General features: G+C 38.5%; 2 protein-coding genes across 4 annotated transcripts in view; one reads left to right on the top strand and one right to left on the bottom strand.

Moving 5' to 3' along the window:
• Positions 1-1,905: 1,905 nt before the first annotated feature.
• On the bottom strand, positions 1,906-9,394 carry c5h1orf53 (chromosome 5 C1orf53 homolog). The gene is made up of 3 exons (XM_037768895.1): positions 8,960-9,394; positions 5,401-5,502; positions 1,906-2,293 (listed from the first exon to the last, which is right to left on the bottom strand). Exons 1-3 carry the CDS (start codon positions 9,167-9,169, stop codon positions 2,222-2,224), a joined length of 384 nt encoding a protein of 127 aa, XP_037624823.1. The 5' UTR covers positions 9,170-9,394; the 3' UTR covers positions 1,906-2,221.
• A 5,726-nt stretch (positions 9,395-15,120) lies between these two features.
• dennd1b (DENN/MADD domain containing 1B) overlaps positions 15,121-20,851 on the top strand; it is a 137,861-nt gene continuing 132,130 nt past the window's right edge. For all 3 annotated transcript variants that reach the window (XM_037769162.1, XM_037769161.1, XM_037769163.1), the window contains exons 1-2: positions 15,121-15,389; positions 16,777-16,841. In XM_037769162.1, coding sequence (XP_037625090.1) covers positions 15,373-15,389; positions 16,777-16,841 — 82 coding nt within the window. In that variant the 5' untranslated portion in view covers positions 15,121-15,372. The remainder of the gene's footprint in view (positions 15,390-16,776; positions 16,842-20,851) is intronic.

The following is a 20,851-nucleotide window of genomic DNA, read 5'->3' as shown; positions in this document are numbered from 1 at the left end:
TCCAATCCGCGTACTTCCGCAAGTACTCTTCAATGTAGCGCACTGTGTGCACTTCTGTACTTAGTAGCTCAGTCCATAGGGACTTGGCTTGGGAACCAGAGGGTCCGCGTTTCAAGTCCCCACATGGACCATGTTCTATGTAAAATAACAGAGTGTAAAAATGTAATTATGATGGTTATTAATAAAGTGCCTTTCTTCTTCTTCTACTTACTTGAGTAGTGCGTGAATTTCAACAGGGTAGGGTCGTCTCAAATCAAATACTCTGCGGTGCACTTACCGGAAATGACGATCGCAACATTTCACCGCGGCTCGCTACCCGCCAAAATATCTGCCTGCTTTGACGATTACGAAAAAAAATACAGTAACCCAATAAACATACTGATGACTTGTGCACGACAACAATTAGTGCAAAATAAGTAGTAGAGCAGTACAGGAGAAGTTTCCAGAAACTGTGTGGACTGGAAACTTAGGAAGAAGATGTTTTTATGAGTGTCTAGGTGAGATATTCAACTTCACTGTATTTTAAACTTCATTAGTATTAACTTAATTTTGGTAGTTTTTTTCTGTATATGGCCTCACATGAGAGCTTTTAACGTTAGCTACATTTTTAAAAGTTAAAATGTTAATTTGATGTACAAGAGTTGTGATGTGCATGCAACAACTCTTTTAAATTCTCACACCAAATGCAGCACGTGTGAATCAGCTGTGAGGCAGACCTTCTCATTAAGACGTCTGTGAAATCTGTGAAACGGATGTTGGAACGCTGGCCAGCTCTTAAGTCAACAAGTATATTAAATAAATACAAAGTCACGATGTTGCTTGTTGGCAGGAATAAAGAAGTTCACCCTTCACCTTGAACCATCCGCATTGGTACCATACTGGAAGGTAACGTCATCATGGATGACATTGAAAGCCACGCTCAAGCCATTTGCTTTATATTAGGACTTTTTATAGATTTTTTTATAAGGCTTAAAGTGGATTTCTTTTGATTCATTTGTTTCCACAAACACTGGCCTTGTAACATGCTCTGAATGTTTGTTAAAATAAAAAAATAATCCTGCGAACTAATCATTCTTTTTTGTGTTAATTTATCTAAGGCAATCGGTTTCCTGAATTCTAATAACTAAAGACTAATAGTCATGTTTACTTACCTTTTTAAAGGCAAATCGGTTTCCTAGATTTTTTTAAGTAAGATCTACCTGTCAGATTTTACAGTGCTGCATGGGCGCCTTGACCTCACCTTGCACTATTACTGTGGGCTACAAAGTGCGGCGTTTAACGCAACCTTTATTCTATATTGGCCTATTAGGAGCCACAGGGTGTTCTGATGGAGTGAGCCCGCCTATGCATGTGTGCGTCTAAAGCATGCTGGTGAACATGAGCAGTGCTGGGATGAGAGGGGCCCAGGAGTTCATTAGGCTGCAGCTCAGGAGAGCAGCCGCAGGGAGCTGCGCTGTAGCCAAGTGTTGCCAGGAGGCTGAGCTGCGAGTCCGGTGGGGAGGGCTGCTGTTGATGTCCATGGCATGTTTGTTAACAGCCTGATTCCATCAAGTGGTGTAAACGCAGCGCAGCCAAGTGTGAGGGCTGACCCTTGGCCCCCTGCCTATTTTTAACAACACAGCGTTCCAGTCAAAGGTAGACAGTTCAGTCGAGCACTTAAACGATGCTAATATTCATGCAGTCGTACATTTGGGAGGGAGAAAATAACAAGAGATGCAAAGCAAAAGAGCACAAGACTCCATCTGACTAGCTGCAGCTACTTTCGCTTATATGCCCTTTATCTGGAGGGCGAAGATCTAAAATGCTCTTTCAGTTTTCATCTCTATACTCCCACAACCCTTGTAAATGCATCAGAGGAGCGGAATACCACAAAATATTAAATGCTCGTAAAGAGAGACGAAAAAATGAAGCTCAAGGCATTTCATTGGACATTCGAGAAAAATATCTGAAAAATACAGCAAAACAAAAATGTGATAAAAGACTATTTTACATGAGGTTCTAGTGAACAAATCCTCTCTCCTCCTCCTCCCCCTGTCTTGTGAGAATAAAAAATAATCCTGAGAATAGTTGTGATTCACAGGAGGTAGATATTGCACAGACACTAACCGTATTTCATCATTTAGTACACTGCTAAAAATGACTCTCAAGTAGTCCAAACAACGACAGGCAGCGTGTTCTGGGTTCCAGTCTGAACAGGCGTTTTACCTCCGTCAGGTTAGGCCTACACATAAAATAGAGAATTAAACTGTTTCTTCATTGCAGGGTCCTTCACGTTGACTTGGCCATATGGACACTAGAGGAGAAAATGAGATAATTAAATGTTGTTAAATGGCTTCATGTGGAGTAGAACATCAGTCACACAGAGAACAAGACAGCTTAAAACACGGGAGAACAGGATGAGGCTGATCAAATCAGGACTGAACCACACAGAGCGAGAGAGGACAGAACAGGGGAAGACAGAATGGGATGGGACGGTAAAACAGAAGACAAGATTGGACAGGGAGGGACGGGACAGGATGTGGACTAGACAGACCAAGTATCACCAGGACAGAACTGGGCTCTGTTTCCCAATGTATGTTGAGGCTAATGTGATCATGAAACTGATCCTGCGTCTATATCGACCTCCATTAAGGTTAGAAGCATCTTGCAGTCAGAACACCTGTAGGGTTAAGTCTGGACTATGTGTTGTTTTTTTAACCACTGATCTTTAAAGGGATAGTTCTGGTGTTTTGAAGTGGGGTTGAATGAGTTACTTATGCATAGTCAGTGTACTACCTACAGTAGATGATAATCAGCACGCCCCCAGTTTGGAAAAGCAGACACAGAAGCAAAGCAATGTACTGCTGTGGACGGGGCCGACAGCCAAACGTTTTTTAGCCACCTAAAAGAAAGGCCCAGCTGTCTGACTGCAAGGTAAACTGGCAAAAATATTCTATAAATTCTATATACAGTATATATATATACTAAAACATATTGATTTATTTAGGTGAGCCTTTCTTTTAGGTGGCTAAAATACGTTTTGCTGCCGGCCCCGTCCACAGCAGTACATTGCTTTGCTTCCGTGCGGTAACTCCTGTCTGCTTCCCAAATCATCTACTGTAAGTAATACACTGACTATGGATAAGTAACTCATATAACCCCACTTCAAAACACCCAAACTATCCCTTTAAGTCAATATCATATCCAGTATACTTTAAACCAATCATTTTCTCTGTGAATAATATGGTGTTAGTTCAACGTACGTGATGCTTATAAAGCAGGCCCAACCCAACCCTGATACTAAACAAACTCATATTTTAGCCATTCATAGGTTAAATCAGTAATATCTGCAAAAGTAAAATCACAGGATGGAAAAAAGATTTTGTTTTTTTAAGGAATTAAATCTTGTCATTCATCAAGCAAGACACGTGTTGTGCAGCCCTTCAGCCAATCTGCTTTACATCAGCTGATCTGTCATCATCCTCCTTCTACTTCTCTGAATCATGTAATTGTTTCATCGCCATGGCAGCACTGATTTGATTTTACCCTTATTTGTTAGTGCGTCCTTTAATTAAAAAAGCTGGATTTTTGCCAGTACTTTTTAAAATATTATATCTGGCCATCATCTGGCCAAAATGCCACTTGACTTGATTTTTCAGCCTCCATATTGCTGCTTTTTTTGTTCTAGTTGTGCTGTGTGTTTTGTTAACAGGGTTCTAATACAGGAAGGCTTACTTGTCAACAGAATGACAACATGCATGAATAGACGATATTGCTCTTATCCTTAAGAATCATCACTTCTAGATATGAAGCAATTTCTTAATTTGTGCTTACGGGCAACATCTGCCTTCAGCAGCAGGCAGATCACTTACTGCCAACGAGTAACATGCATCATATAGACTGCAGAAAGCTGGAAGCTCAGAGTGTTGACTGAACTTTAAAGGGTAACTTTGGTGGTTTCAACCTGGACCATATTTTCCCATGTTTTTGTGTCTAAGTGATTTCTGAAACTGGTCCAGTACTGAGGTATAATGCTGCAGCCGTGAAATGAGCTGCGAGGGCAAGTGAGCAGCGTCAATGTAACGTTATGTTCACTAAAAGTGCTTGTTTTTGCCACTGACAGGCTCAGAGACAACATGATGGAAAGGACCCTACAGGGATATAAAACGTTTTTCTTACCTTTTGCTTGATCCGGTCTGTTTGTTATTGTGTCCAAGTCTCGCTCAAGGAGAAGTCTCGTTATGAATCTGAATATCCGTATACTCTGGCTCAAATAAATAAAGGCGTCCCTTGAATTCAAAGACCTCATCCACATTGTGGAAACCATCTAAATATTCAGCCATGACATTGAGAATCTTTTTAGATTAGATCTTGTTTCCACCATGGATGTATTTTACTATTCCATTGTTGTCTTCTGGCAACACATCAGATTTCATAACAAGACTTCTCCTTGAGCGAGATTCTTTCCATAATGTTGTTAGACACTTATAATAACAATCAGAGCCTGTCATTGCAAAAACAAGCACTTTTAGTGGACGTAAATGAAGGTTCCAGCTTGCCCCAATAGCAGCATATTGCAGCCTGTGAGCGGCTGCCATCTACAGCCTTATCCCTCAATACTGGACCAGTTTCAGACAATGTTGCCCCTTTAAGTCAGTTTAGGGCTCTCCCAATTACCATTTATGGAAGTATTCGAAGCTATTCGAAGCTTCGGGACGGTGCCGCTGCTGCACTACTGTACACACACGCACCTCAACACATAACAAACAGAGATATCTGTCTGAGAAGAACTAATAATAATAATTAGTGTATGTATATATATATGAACAACGAATAATGTTGTGGGATTATTCCTTATTTCATGGGCTATTTTGGGTTTTATACATTATTATTATATACTTATATTTAAATAAAACAAAAAATGAAGCATTTGAATACTGGTTCGGAGGTCAGTAACCATGGCAATGGTCAAAGCTTCAAAGCTTCAATGCATTCAGGTCAGCCCTAAGTCAGTTAGACACAAACAAATGGGAAAATAGGGTCCAGGTTAAAAAATACAGAATTTACCCTTTAAGGTACACTGTCATACTGAGTGAAATGTGTTATATGCATGTGTGCTGTTTAGGAAATGAAAAATATACAGTGTGACTTAATTAAATATTCTCTTCAGCACCATGGACAGCTGAGGTTAAGATGCTCTTAACGATAATGCACATAAACTTGTTTTACGTGATGTTTTGGGCATAAAAATGTAAGAACATTTATCAAAACGCTCTTAGAAAACACAGTTAGCATCGATGGTGATGTAACGTTGGGAAACAGGGTCCAGAACAGAAAAGAACTGAACAACAAGGCGGGACTCAACAGCCGAGGCCAGATGAGAACCACACAACCTGGTAAAAGAGAAATCAAAGAGCTCACATGTCTGCATGCGCTGCCACAACATTTCCCTCTGTGAAGGTGGGCATACTCTGTGAACACCTTGTACCCACTGGAAGGGTCGACGTACATCTGCTTCTTCGCCTGAACATAATGAAGATATTATTATTTAATTAGTATGACATAGAAACACATATGCTGGTGTGTGACCCCCGCATACATAACCATATACAGTACACAAACACAAAGGCACATGCGAGCATAACACTGAATATGAACATATACATGGAGACAGATTGCTTTGGGCCAAGGAGATGAGGGAATGGACGACCTCTGTGCATACAAACAGATGCAAGACAGTCAAACTCTTATGATGTTACTAATTAATTAGTGCTGTTCTTTTGTGTACAATCTGCAATGATTAATCAACTAGTTTCACTGCAGTAAGTTTTATATTCACTGAATATTTGCATAAAAAAAACATATTTTTGACACAATCGTTCTTTTATTTTGACCGATCACTCATCTCGTACAGACACACAAACACCTTCTGCATGAGGAAAACACTGAACTACTCTGTCATCCCTTAGGAAGTTAGAAAATGTCATCTCTCAGTCTGTTTCAAACTGAGAGCCCACTAGTTGGTGAGCTTTGACAGGCCACAAAGGGAAAAATGCCCCAGGCCCTTTCGGTGACACGGCCTGTCATTTCACATGGCATTGCAGGGGGCACATAGTGAAGCTGGCATAGCTGGGCCCCCTCGGTATTGTGCTTTTCCCACCCAGGCCCTACCACTCTCCTCAGGTCGCGGCCAACTTGCCTCAACTTCATCCACACTCAGAAGCACAATATTTACAACAGAGAAGCCTGGAGGCATGAAGATGACACCTATTCACTACCGTAGTCACCACAGAGCTCACTGTCTGTGTGTGATGGGAGAGCAAGTACGATTTGGCGAATATGATGGATCTGACAAAAACAATGATCATCATTACTTTATGACAGGCACTGTGGCACTGGGTAGGTATGCTTCTAATAAAACTGTAACAAAACTGTTTTAAAATAATAAGGCTATCATTTGACAGGGTTTTTCGCACCACAGATTTCTAATCTACCTACAATCTCTTTGTTCAATGATTCAGAGAAGAAAAAATATCACAATTACAGAAGTAAGAATGGAAAGAGTGAAGTGATGCTCACTCTAAGTAATTAAAATGACTCTGTTAAGGACCCACTGGGAACCACAGCTGGCATACTATCATACTACGACTGATATCATCTTAAAGAGACAGTGTGTAGGATTTGGTGGCATCTAGTGGTGTGGTTGAAGATTGCAACCAACTGAGTACCCCTCAGCTTACTCCTCCCTTTCCAAGACAGCGGTAACGTGAGTCGCCGAGTGCAAAACCGTGGTAACACCGTTGTTCTCACCCAGAGGCCATCCTTACCATAATAACACTACTTTAGGAGGAAGACAGACGTCAGCTGGCAGTAGCACGGTTTAACACTCTGTGGCTCACGTTACCGCAGTTTCATATGCGTGATGTTAACTTCAGGTAACGTAAAAACACAAAAGGCTCTCTCTAGAGCCAGTGTTTGGTTTGTCCGTTCTGGGCTACTGTAGAAACATGAGCAGAGCAACATGGCGGACTCCGTAAAGAGGACCCGCTCCCTATGTAGATATGAAGGGCTCATTCTAAGCTAATGAAAACACAATGCTTAGTTTCAGGGGATTATACACTAATGAAAACATAGTTATGAATATTATATTCCATTTCTACTAATCAATCCCTGAAAAGTTACACACTGTTCCTTTAAATAAACAATGGTCTTATTGCTCTGGTATTATTTGTACTGATGATTTGGCTTATTGTGGAATAAACGTTGACATTGGGTTTGTTCTTTCAAGGAGCATGTCACTTACTAGAAATAAAAATGTAAATACGGTGGTCTTAAAAAAAACACTTAATTACATAAAGATTGTCATGTCGACAGACATCCTCATAAATCAGGCATTAACAGGCAACATTGTTAAATATGGTAGAGAGCATTTTCAATATTGGCTTAGCTCCAACAGTCATTGCAACTGAGCTCACATGTTTTGAATTTGTTTTGGCAGACTGATCCAGCTTGTGTAGTTAAAGACATGTATTATATTTTCATTATAGCACTACAGTATCATTTTGTTCACATGGTTTTAACTGTGCTCAGCTAAAGTCTAACATAAACTAAGTACATTTACTCTTTACTCATTTACTGCACTAGAGTTCAGTTTGAGATTTGCATCCTACTTTATACAGTACTTATAGTCTACTACATTTCAGAACGAAATATTGTTTCTGTTTATTTTAATTTTCTCATACACAACATAACATTGGACAATGACGTATGATACAATACCAATACATATGAATCATCCCAAAATATAGGAATATCAGCAAGTCATAACAGAGTCATGAAGCCCCAAAAACAAAAAAGGGACAAAAATTTAAAAAAAGAATGAAACAAAATTAAGAATAATATATTAAAAAAGAATTAACTACTTGCAGATTTTATCCTACTTTATACAGTCTACTACATTTTAGAGAGAAATATTGTTTTTGACTAAAATACAATTATTTGACAGCTATTAGAACGTAAATTCAGGTTTTAAATACAGAAATGATGGTTACATCCTCATGTAATATATGATCACTTGTTATACACCCAACAGTATCAGCTCAACATAAACATAACATGCCACAACATTAAAATACTGCTTAGCCTACTTGTTAATCCAGCACTATAATACACCTATAATATATCATTTTTATTTTTTATTTAACCAGGTTAGTCCCACTGAGATTAAGAACCACTTTTCCAAGGTCAGCAGCAAGAACACAAAGTTGCAGACACAGACACAAATAGAGATAAAATACAATTCACAAACACTAAAAGCAATAAAATTTGCATTTAAAGAGAACTATCTAAAGACAAATGGGGGGGAGAAAAAGGAATTTTTCTGGGAGTCGGCTGTACAACAAAGGGGCTAAAACATTGACATGCCATAGAGTCTGCTTCTAAGGCCTTCATTTTAAATTTAGAAATATTTAAAATATTAAAATGATAAATATTTGTATTATTATTATTATTATTATTATCACTCTGAAACACGAGTAGCTTTACTTTTTAAACTTAAATACATTTTGCTGATAATATTGTACTTTTACTCATATAATACTTTGAATGAAAATACTGCTTAGCCTACTTGTTAATCCAGCACTATAATACACCTATAATATATTATTAGTAGTAGTAGTATTATTAGCACTCTGAAAGATGAGTAGCTTTACTTTTTAAACTTAAATACATTTTGCTGATAATATTGTACTTTTACTTATATAATACTTTGAATGACAGACTTGTACTTGGAGTATCTTTATATTGTGGTATAGGATCTGAACACCTTTTCCATCACTGCAGTCATGCAAAACTCATTACAAAACTATAACCAGAAAAAAAACACATGTGGGAACGCCTGCCTGGGGATAATTAATCTAATTGCAGTAATAATCACATGGACCCAACATGACATCACTGGATATTAGATGATTGATCTCACCTCACACGCCTCTCTGTGGGCTCTATGGATGCTCATCTCTTCCTCTGTGAGCTGTCTCTCAGCCTGCTCCTGGTTTCTGCCTCTCGGTCGCTTAGAGTTTTCTTCTGATAGCTTCGGTATTGACATTGTTACAAGTCGTTTATTAAACTGCACACGGAGGAGAATCAGTCTGCAGACAAATGCTTTGCAGGGGTAATTTTGGTGAAACATGCTCCTGCAAAACTGCTATCTGGTTGAACTACTTTGGACTACTTTCCTGGCAATTGTGTGCAAAAAAGACAACAGAGCATCTCTTAATGAGGCTAAAAAGGCTACACAGTAACGACCGATTATATCATTTGTATCAAAGAGTGTCTAAAGTTGCATGTTTACTTCCTGCTTCGCCTCGTCACATTGTGATGTGTGACCACGTGGTACCTGATCCACTGGTTCACACAGCGCCTCTGCTGGTTCACTGCAGCTCTACAGGAGGAGAAGGACACTTTACTGAAGGATGCATGGCGAAAAATCACATCTAAATTAACAAAACAGAAAATTAAGAAGAAATATAATATGAGATGCATTATCACTCCATTATTACATTTTATTATGCAACTAAATATAGAAGGGAATAAGTTGATACCACCAATTATTGATCAGCAAAAATCAAACACAACCAGTTGAGGCAAAAATCCATACATTTGCATTGCATTCATGGATGCATTAGTTTCTTCTGAAAAGAAACGTTGCGCCAGTTCCGTACTGATTAAAGGGCCAGTTCACCCAAATAAAGAAAAACATATCTCACTCACTCTTAGTAGGCTAGTACAGCAGTGGTGGGAGGAGTACTTATTTTACTTAAAGGGACAGTGTGTAACAGTGCATCTATGAGCAGAAAGGGAATATAATATTCATAATCATGTTTTCTTTAGTGTATAATCACCTGAAATTAAGAATCACTGTGTTTTCATTAGCTTAGAATGAGTACTTCATATCTACATAGGGAGCGGGTCCTCTTCACTGAGTCCGCCATGTTTCTACTGTAGCCCAGAACGGACAAACCAAACACTGGCTCTAGAGACCCTGTTGGGTTTTTACGTTACCTGAAGGCTACTGTAGTTTTACGACACACTTGTGGAGTGCAAAACCACGGTACCGCCAGCCGCTGTCTGACTTCCGTTGCTCCTAAAGTAGTGTTATTATGGTGAGGATGGCCTCTGAGCAAGGCGAACAGCGTTACCACAGTTTTACACTCAGCGGTTCACGTTAGTCTTGGAAAGGGAGGAGTGAGTGGAGGGTGCTCAGCTGGTTGCAATCTGCAACCACACCACTAGATGCTGCCAAATCCTACACACTGTACCTTTAATAAAACGTTATCTTTTCCCTACTGTAATTTACCCCTATTTGCACCTCTGACCATGATATACATATGCCATTTAAACATTCATATAATTATATAATTTTAACCTATACTATCACTATAAATTCCTAGCTTTGCTCTCCTTGGCCTCAATGACACTGCAATGCAAACAAAGATACCTTCCCATAATATTAAAGTAACATAGTGACTTGGACAAAGCACTGTAAGGTTGATGAGTGGACATTAATGAGTCCTTTCAAGGTTATCCGCCGCTGTAAGCCACCTCTGATGATGTGTCTACAACAGAATTCTGGGTAATGAAACCTGACAAGTGTCTTTTGACTGACACTGTGGGGTCAATTCACCCTTAGACAAATTACACATTAGTAAAACATATATATGCATGCTTACTATGAGGAACATTGTGCACACAAACAGTGGTAGAAGTATAAAACAAGATTATTTTCTTAAAAAATGAAATACTGCAAAAAACAATCTGAAAATCTAATTGAAAGCGTAGAAATACAATGGGAAGCAGTGCAAGATTTCATATTAATGCTACTGCTGGCTACATTCAGGCAAGACTGGATTTTCACAAACTAAAAAAAACACACTTGGGAGTGACATTTCAATTCAGCAAGATAAATCATGTGCACCTCAGCTAGGTCAAATGTTTAAAGCCATTCTGAATTATATTTTCTGGGCCTCAAAAAACTAAAAAAACAATGGCACACTGTATTGTCCTTTTTTCAGTGTTAGGTTATCTTAAATGAATATAGTCTGGGACTGTTTACTGTTCACAGTTCTCTGAAACGTGAAACCTCACTGGTTCCCAGTACCCAAGAATCTTAAGAGCTTTATGTATGTGTCTCTTTGTGTGTATGTGTGTGTCATATTGTTGTTTGGGGTATTTTAATGTTAAGGCAGCAGCCCTGCCATTATCATTTCATACGGATGCCTGAAACAGCATGCCCCAGTCTGCTGCCACTTAATTACCTTCCAGTCAGCCTGAAGAAATCTGGCTCTGATCCAGGCAGACTCTCTGGAGAGGAGAGAGAGGTACATCTAAGCCATTGGTTTCAATTTACCATGGGATAAATGTTGCTTAAACATGCAAACAATAAAAGGAAAGTCCACCCTAAAACTGAATTTACATGGCACTGCATATCAGTGATTTTGGCCGCTAAAGTCAACATCTATAAAAAGACACATTTCCCTTAAAACAGAAAATCAAGAGCATAATTACACTAATTGATTTTGTCATCAGGTGTCACTTTAGGGAGGTTGTGACTGACAATGAATTTGTTACTGACCCCGTGGGCTCATATAATCCCTAGTTGAGATATTACACCTAAATGCATTTTAATTTAGTGGTTAACAGCCGTGAATCAGGACATGTACCCATGAAACAAGGAGTTGTCTCATTGAAATCTGCAAATTAAATCCCTGAGGTGTACAAAATTATAGAAATAATTTCATTTTAGGGTGGATTTCCCCTTTAAGAGGCCAGTGACTCAGCTGATTCATGAGCAATGTGTTTAATAGTCATATACAGTACAGGCTGATTCTATATAGTGGACAGTTTTCATCATCTAAAAAGCTTATGAAACTGAGTTATGTCTTGCGACTTCAGCATTTATTTCCTGCACGGACTACTGTCGTACTGTAAGTAGCATTTACACATGGCACACTATAATCACGTAGGATAAAGTCAAGTAATCATGCCAGTCTTCATCAGTCTTCTGCTGTCCACCACAGACTGATCTGTTGGCCACTGAGCAGCTCAGCAGTTGGGGGTTAAGGGCTTTGCTCAAAGGCACTTCAGTGGTAATCAGGGGGGGGGGGGTGGGCAAGCGGTAGTCTTTCTCCAAACAGATCAAGCCGACAACCATCTAGTAATAAGCTCGCTTCTCAAAGCTTTAGGCCTTGCTCAAGTGCAACTGGATGCTGGTTAAGAAATGTGGTGGCAAAAGCCTGTTCCCACAAGCTCCACTTGTTTTATTATAAGTGAGCCACGTTTGATAAACTGTGATCATGGCCGGCTTAACCTGTAAACCTAAATTTGCTGTTGACCCTCAAACCCAAATATACTGCCCTCTGTGCATTGTGTAAATAGAGTATATGTACCCTGTCACCTCAGCAGACAACACGTGGAAGCCCACTATTTGCTGAGAGACCCAGAGGACCTCTGAGCTGGAATAATACTACTACCAGGTTGGCTGTGTGTCAGTTTGTAGTCATTCCATTAAACAGGAGTCTGATGCCAACATTATACTGCCCAATGCAATATTAAAATAATTATATTTTGCCACTGGGGTCCTCTACAAAAGGGTGTTGATGCAGGACCCACATATGGTACTTTAAAGGTCTTAGTGATAACATTTTTATGTAGACGAATATTAGAAACAATATAATACATCCACAGAGCCTTTAGAAAGGTGCCAAATTAAAGTATGGCTTTTCCTTTTTATAAATGATTATGATTATGAATTAATCATTAAAAAATTATGGCGGGTCCAAAATGAATGTTTTGTTTATCTCTGTGAAAGATATCTGATGTTTGGTGTTTGTTATCACATGGTGTCCCTGAATCGTCAGTTAGTGTGGAAAAAACGGATAAATGGCTGAGATTGACGGTAAGTGCCTGGCAACGACTTGTTGTGAAGTGATTGCAGTGGAACGGGGGAGGGAGAATGTGACATCTAGTGGCTGAATGTTATCAATAAAAAAATTACCTAACATAATTGCATTTAATGGAGCGTTCCCAAAACCAGTAGTTGCTTGCTTTGCCCAGCTGGTAAACTGGGAAAGAGACTTCAAGAAATATTGTTGTGCTGAATTTCACATAAAATTGTCACAAATTTTCACTCACTAAACTCATTCCTGTCTAAATCAATATTTTTTTCTATAGTAACAATGGTTCTAATTATTCTGTCTCAAGTGAAAGGTGTGAATTATCACTGCAGTTTCAAGTAAGGATCATTTTAGCTTCATTACGTTCATGCAGGTTTTTATGGCCTGAAACTTTACTGTTTTGGTTCACTCCCACCTCTGTCATCAGCTTTGTTCCCAGATGCAGCACGTAAGAAATGACGTACTAGCTTGTCGTGAAGGAGGCTTAATAACGCTCCAAACTTATGCTAAATTTTGGCGAGGAAAAACTGGCATGGCCATTTTCAAAGAGGTTTCTTGACCTCTGACCTCAAGATATGTATTGGTACCCCCCGAGTTTCCCCTTTACAGACATGTCCACTTTAAGATAATCACATGCAGTTTGGGGCAAGTCATAGTCAAGTCAGCACACTGACACACTGACAGCTGTTGTTGCCTGTTGGGCTGCAGTTTGCCTTACTATGATTTCAGCATATATTTTATGCTAAATGCAGTACCTGTGAGGGTTTCTGGACAATACCTTTGTTTACATTTCATTTATTACATCTACCCTACCTATTTTACAAGTGCAATTACATCTGTTTACATTACATATATTTTAACTATTTTATTCCTCTAGTGTAATACCTCTGTTTATATGTATTTATTACATCTAGTTTACCTGTTTTATTTGCTTTATAACTGTGTCTTTACCTGTTATATGTTTTACCTGCCTCGTTTAGTCTCGTCAAGTATTTGTTTTAAAGCACTGACCAGAAGTGGCAACTGTGGATCTCGTTGTAATTAATACAATGACAATAAAGCTTTTATTCTATTCTATTCTATTCTATCGTCATTGTTTTGCATAAAGAAAACATATTTGCCCACTTTTACGTTGATAAGAGTATTAAATACTTGACAAATCTCCCTTAAGGTTACATTTTGAACAGATAAAAAAAATATGTGATTAATTTCGCGATTAACTATGGAAAATCATACGATTAATTGCGATTAAATATTTTAATCGATTGACAACCCTAATAAATAGGCAACTTTTTGCTATCATTTTCACCATAACAACTTTATAAGATCATAATATGTAGTGTTAAGAAGTGTTTGCAGGTTGTTCATCAGCCCACAAGTGCCCTATATTTTATGCTAAATGCAGTAACTGTGAGGGTTCCTGGACAGTATTTGTCATTGTTTTGCATAAAGAAAACATATTTTCCCACTTTCATGTTGATAAGAGTATTAAATACATGAAAAATCTCCCTTTAGGTTACATTTTGAACAGAAAAAAAAAATGTGTGATTAATTTGCGATTAATGGCGATTAACTATGGACAATCATGCGATTAATCGCGATTAAATATTGCAATCGATGTTGATAAGAGTATTAAATACTTGACAAATCTCCCTTTAGGTTACATTTTGAACAGATAAAAAAAATGTGTGATTAATTTGCGATTATTTGCGATTAATGGCGATTAATTATGGATAATCATGCGATTAATCGAGATTAAATATTTTAATTGATTGACAGCCCTAATAAATAAGCAACTGTTTGCTATCATTTTCACCATAACAACTATATTAGATCATAACATGTAGTGTTTGCAGGTTGTTCATCAGCCCACAAGTGGCCATAAACATCTATTAATCCTGGTTTAAACTTGTACCCCCTACATGGACCCCTGATGGTCCCAGGAGGACCCCACTTTGGGAGCCACTGCTGAAGGCTACCACTGCTACAATTACTGAACTAATAATGCAGTCTCATAGGGGATACACGTTTGTTTTTCTTTTTGTATCAGCAGCAGCATGAATCACCCCTTGCTGTGTGCATCATGCTTGTTACTCATTTTAAAGTGGAAGATGCTGCTTGCAGGCAGAAGCAGAAGCAAGGTGCTCATCTGACGCGCTGACGTCACCAAATCTTTTGACAGCACTTCCTGGAGTGGACTGTTTGTTGTGGGAAATATCCACCGTGGTGCTGAACCAGGGATTCATTTAACGGTACAAGGACACGGGCACTAACTAACTACACTACTACCACCAACAAGCATGCGGCACGTTTCGAGCGGTGTCAGATAAAAGAGAAGAAGGAGGAAGAAGAGGAGGAAGAGGAGATATTCTCGTCCAGCCGAGCAGAGAGCAGAGAGCCGACCGACAGCGCGGAGTTGTCGCGATGTTGTAGCTAAACCATGGACAGCAGAATAAAGTAAGACCCCAGCTGTAGTTATGTGTTTCTCTCTCTCTCTCTGTCGCGTCTTCATACACAGCTATAACAGCGTATCATGCGCGTTTCTCCTGCACGTCCTCGCGGTAACTCTGAGCTGAGCATAACGCAGGAATGTGCGTAATGTGAGCCATCTCTCAGCGTCCAGGCCAGCTGGCTGCAGAGCATTTGGGTCAGTCAACTCACGTTAGCTTGACCACCAATTAGCAGCTCCTGCTAGCCCAGAAGCAGACAGTTATAAAGGTTACATGTGGACATTATGCACACAGAGATAAAGAAAACACTCCTCACATAAAAGCACCATCAGCATACAGCTAACATGCTGGTAGTGACATTGTGGGCTTATTGACAGTGTGACTAAGTAGGGCAGGTCTCCACTATGTGATTATTACACTACTGTAGCCTTCATGTGTTCATTATTTATTTTTAAAATATTTTTATGAGAGCTACAAGTTCTTTTAACATGGTCATGGAGCATATACTGTATATTTATATTCTGGGGGTATAGTTTAGTTTATTTATTGACTACACTGAGGGCGTTTTATATTTTAATAATTTATTTATTTATTGTGTTGAGTTGAATTTTCTACTTATTTGTACTGTAATTATCTTGTGCTTGTTCTACCTTTTTTCTTTTCTTAAAGCTGACTCGGTGTAAACTGCTCACAATTCCAATGTACTTATATATAGGTGCAAATGTCAAATAAAACTCTTGAATCTTGAAATAAAACTCTTGAATCTTGAAATAAAACTCTTGAATCTTGAAATAAAACTCTTGAATCTTGAAATAAAACTTTTGAATCTTGAAATAAAACTCTTGAATCTTGAAATAAAATTCTTGAATCTTGAAATAAAACTCTTGAATCTTGAAATAAAACTCTTGAATCTTGAAATAAAACTCTTGAATCTTGAAATAAAACTCTTGAATCTTGAAATAAAACTCTTGAATCTTGAAATAAAACTTTAATCTTGAAATAAAATTCTTGAATCTTGAAATAAAACTTTTGAATCTTTGAAATAAAACTCTTGAATCTTGAAATAAAACTTTTGAATCTTTGAAATAAAATTCTTGAATCTTGAAATAAAACTCTTGAATCTTGAAATAAAATTCTTGAATCTTGAAATAAAACTCTTGAATCTTGAAATAAAACTTTAATCTTGAAATAAAACTCTTGAATCTTGAAATAAAATTCTTGAATCTTGAAATAAAACTTTAATCTTGAATGTAATGGAAGTCAACACTATGTGCTGCTATATAATGCTGAAGACACACACTTGTTGCCCCATGCATGCTTGTGTGTGTGTAATAACAGCTATATACACATGTCGCCCCTGACTCTGAGTTAAACAGTGTTTTTGTTCTTTACAGGGAGTATCCAGACAGAACATTTGATCTGGTTGTACAGGTGGCATGTCCAACATCTGAAAATGAGGGTAAGTGATGTCAATATTAATAATAATAATAATAATAATAATAATAATAATAATAATAATAATAATAATGTACTGTCAGTCTGTCATTTGCTTGGTGTAGACAAGTAAAAGGAAAATGTTGCCGAGCCTTTAAATAACATGCATAATTAATAGAGGTAATATTAGTATTCGATTCATTGATTATTTCCATAGTTGAAAACAATTTGGAGTCATTTTATAAGCCAAACATGCCCATATATATATATATATGTATATATGTATATATGTATGTATATGTATATATATGTATATATATTTATATGTATATATATGTATATGTATGTATATGTATATATATTTATATGTATATGTATATATATGTGTATATATATGTGTGTGTATATATATGTATATATACATATATGTGCGCGCTTGGTGGATACTGTTGGGTCTCTAAACTATGGTGTGCGGTCATAGACCTGCTCTATATATAAAGCGTCTTGAGATAACTTCTGTTGTGATTTGACGCTATACAAAAATAAATTGAATTGAATTGAATTGAATGTGTATATATATATATATATATATATATGTGTGTGTGTGTGGAGGTGCGTGTATAATAGTGTGGCAGCAGCACTGTCCCGAGCTCTGAAAGGGGGAAGATGGAGACAGACAGACAGCCTGCCTTGCCATCGCTACTCTGCAAAACTTTGAATACCATCGAATATTTCTCACCGAAGGGACAGCCCTAATGATGATGGGCATTTTTCACATTTTCTGACAGTTATAGACCAAAAGATAAATGTATTAATAGAGAAAGTAATTGGCAGGTTAATCGATCATGAAAATACTGTTAGTTGCAGCCCTAAATCGAGCATGATCATTTTGAATTATCCTTACATCAATCAGTGCTGCAATAGAATAAATTAGAATAAACTTCATTGTCCAGCCAAGGAAGGAAAATTATCTTTGGTCTCACCCAGGAAAATACATACCCAAAACATGTACTGTACACAAGATAAAAACATCACATGAAACAGAATAAACATCTCTCAACTGTACAACAGTCATTGCATTAATATCCATAGTGTACAGCCTTACCCTCTCATATTTAAGTTTACTGTAGTTGTTGACCACATTAATTGCATGTGGGATCAAAGAACCTTTGTAGATCTTTTTCTTTGCCAGGGATATTCAGTAATGTCTCTCTGGGGGGAGCAACTCCAACTCAGGGTGGAGGGCATGTGTTATGTCATTGATGATTGACCGGACTTTCCTGCTGTGCTGTAGAGGTCATCTAATGGCTTTTGTTGGCTGCCTTACTGAATGATCAGTTGGTTGGCATAAAATGAATCGTCACAATTTTAATAAGCGGTTTTTCATTTAAGTCATGCATCATACCAATGCCAAACACTCTTGGTTTCCAGCATCTCAAAAGTGTGGTTTCCTCACTTTTATACCTCTAAATCTTTGGGTTTTGGGGCAAAACATGACATGTGAAGATGTCACATTGTGCTCTGGGAACTTTTGATAGACATTTTTAAACAATTAATTGATTAATAATAAATAAAAAAAAAGGTGACAAGAGTAGTGAACAATGAAAATAGTTGTTGTGTTGTGTTGATAAAGATCTTTATGTGTGTTTGCGCCAGTGTAAGCCATGTGTTTGTCAAAATGACTGTTTGTAGTGTAATTACAGTAATTGTAAGGCTGAACAGCCAAGATGTCATTTAACGTTGGCAGTAGTGTTTTTGCAGTTTTTAAGTCAGACAGCGAGCGTCACAGAACCACACTGCATGACTGAGTCCAGTCTCGTTCACGATGAGAGCAATCATTACGTCTGTGGTGTCATTATGTGTGCTCTAGTGTTTACTCTGTCGAGATCCTAAGGACCAGAAAAGGTCAACGCTGAGTTCAGCTGTGAAATTGTCAGAGTTAGCTGCTTTAAGATCTTTATTAGTGTTATGCATTCTTCATTTATTTATTTGACTGATTTTCCAGTCTACACTATTCTGTTATTTTTGCCTGACCATAAGTTAACCAGTGCGGGCTTGTCTCTTGTAACCGTGACCCCGCAAAGATTGTTTTAGAAAGATCACGCTGGGGTCAGCACGCTGCATTATCCGTTCTGCTGTTTGCAGTGGTCAAACATTCCAGCAGCGGCGGTGGCGGCCGGGACAAAAAGTGTTCAGACTAGTCAGGGAAATGACTGTGGCCAATGAAGAACAACACCATATTCTACCTTTATGAATATGGGAAATAAAGTAACCTATATTTCACAACAATATCCAGTGTCGCTCATAAGTCAAATATCATGTAAAAACATTTTCACTGCACATTACACCAGCTGTCTTATTTTGCCCACTCAGTTTTTTGACGTTAAAGAGGTGTTATGTGGACGGTTCACTTGTGCAGCTGCCGAGCTGAGCGGAGTAGACTGAACGTTGTCCTTGGATGTAGATCTGATATTGGATTTTAAACCAAACTCATAAACCACCGGCCTGCGCTGTAATAACTGACTTCCCCCATGTATGATCCGGGGTTAGACTCATATCCGGACTCCTGCTCCCTGGAGCACAGCTACAGAGCAACGTCTGCACACCCCTCAGGTCAGATTGAACATGCACATTATGCTCAGTCATTCGACCGAAGGGCTCTTTCTGCCCTGTGCCGTGTCCTGATTGGACATAAGAATGTCCCTGTGTAGGACGTTGTCATGATGTATGTATACTGTCTGCCAGCAGAGGCTTAGGGTTGTCATGGATTTTTAAAAGGAGTAGTTTCAGATAACCATTTGAGGAATGAATCACTTCTCTCTGAATCTGATCAATTTCCCTTTCTTTAACTTGGCTTTAGCTGCCATCTGTATGAAATGAAAGCAAAAACTGTGCTATCATTGTACTAGGCCTGAATGGAGGGATAGTGTGCAAATATATGTGTATTGTACTGAGCCCGCTACAACCTTGGGAAGATCGATTACGTTAATGCATTAAAGTGTTAAAGAAGTCAGTGGCGTTAAAACGAATTTGCGCGTTATTATCGTGTTAACTTTGACAGCCCTAGTACGGATGCATTAAGCCCTAAAGCTTGACCTGTCTTATAGCAGTGCATGCATTTGTCTCACTTCTGTGGTACTTACTTTTATCTAGAGCTGAAAGGGTTAATGCTGTGAGTCATAACAGGACAGCTTCGGCCAGCTATGAAACCTCCACAGTCACAAACTAGAGCCGCTTCTCCTAAAGCCAAACATTAGGTGCCAAAAAGCACCACTTCACATTCACACTTTATCTTCCCACTAACTCGCAGAGGCAAACAAACAGTAGTGCAACCATGATAGACTATAATTAAATTGTCATAGCAACATGGTGTGTCGAACATTTGAGCATTTGGAGAAGTGGTGGAAGGTTTCAGCTTGCTCATATTTCTCATATCTCCTCCTCACAGTTTAGGGAATACAAGTGTAATTTTAGATAGATTTGGCTGTATTTCAATTGTTGTGTACTCCCCCTACCAGCAATCCAGTTTGTAATACCATCTGCTTTAAAGTGACTGAAAGGGCGTCCTCTTTGAAAGCTTGGTGTGTGCACGGTTTTGCTGATGCCGCACCACTGTTTAGCCATTCTCACCACATCCTGGTCCTGCAGGTCTGAAACTAGATCCATGTGTGACAGCGTGGCATGATACCATTGTAGTGTGGAGGGTACTCCCCTTTGTTAATAGCAGCCATGATTAAACTGCAGAGAGACCTGTACTGTAGTCACACAAATAAAGCTTAGCCCTTTATAGATGGTTAGTACACCTATCCCTCAACTTCCTGTGTTAAGTGGGTTTCACACCTCCTGCAGTCGGCGAGATGTGTACAGACAACGCCCACATGTTTGCAGACAGGCCTGCAATAAGCCTGCTTTTTATTAAGCGGTGACCTTTGTACGGTGATGGTCTCAGAATAGATTGCTCACTCTTTTTAAAGTTAACATTTTGGCATCAAAACTGTGCAAAAGCTTAAGTCCACAACTTAATATTACTCTATG

This window comes from Sebastes umbrosus, chromosome 5 (genome assembly GCF_015220745.1).
Source record: "Sebastes umbrosus isolate fSebUmb1 chromosome 5, fSebUmb1.pri, whole genome shotgun sequence".
Taxonomy (NCBI): Eukaryota; Metazoa; Chordata; class Actinopteri; order Perciformes; family Sebastidae; genus Sebastes; species Sebastes umbrosus.
Note: the sequence above shows the minus strand (reverse complement) of the source record. Positions and strands in the feature narration are given on the sequence as shown.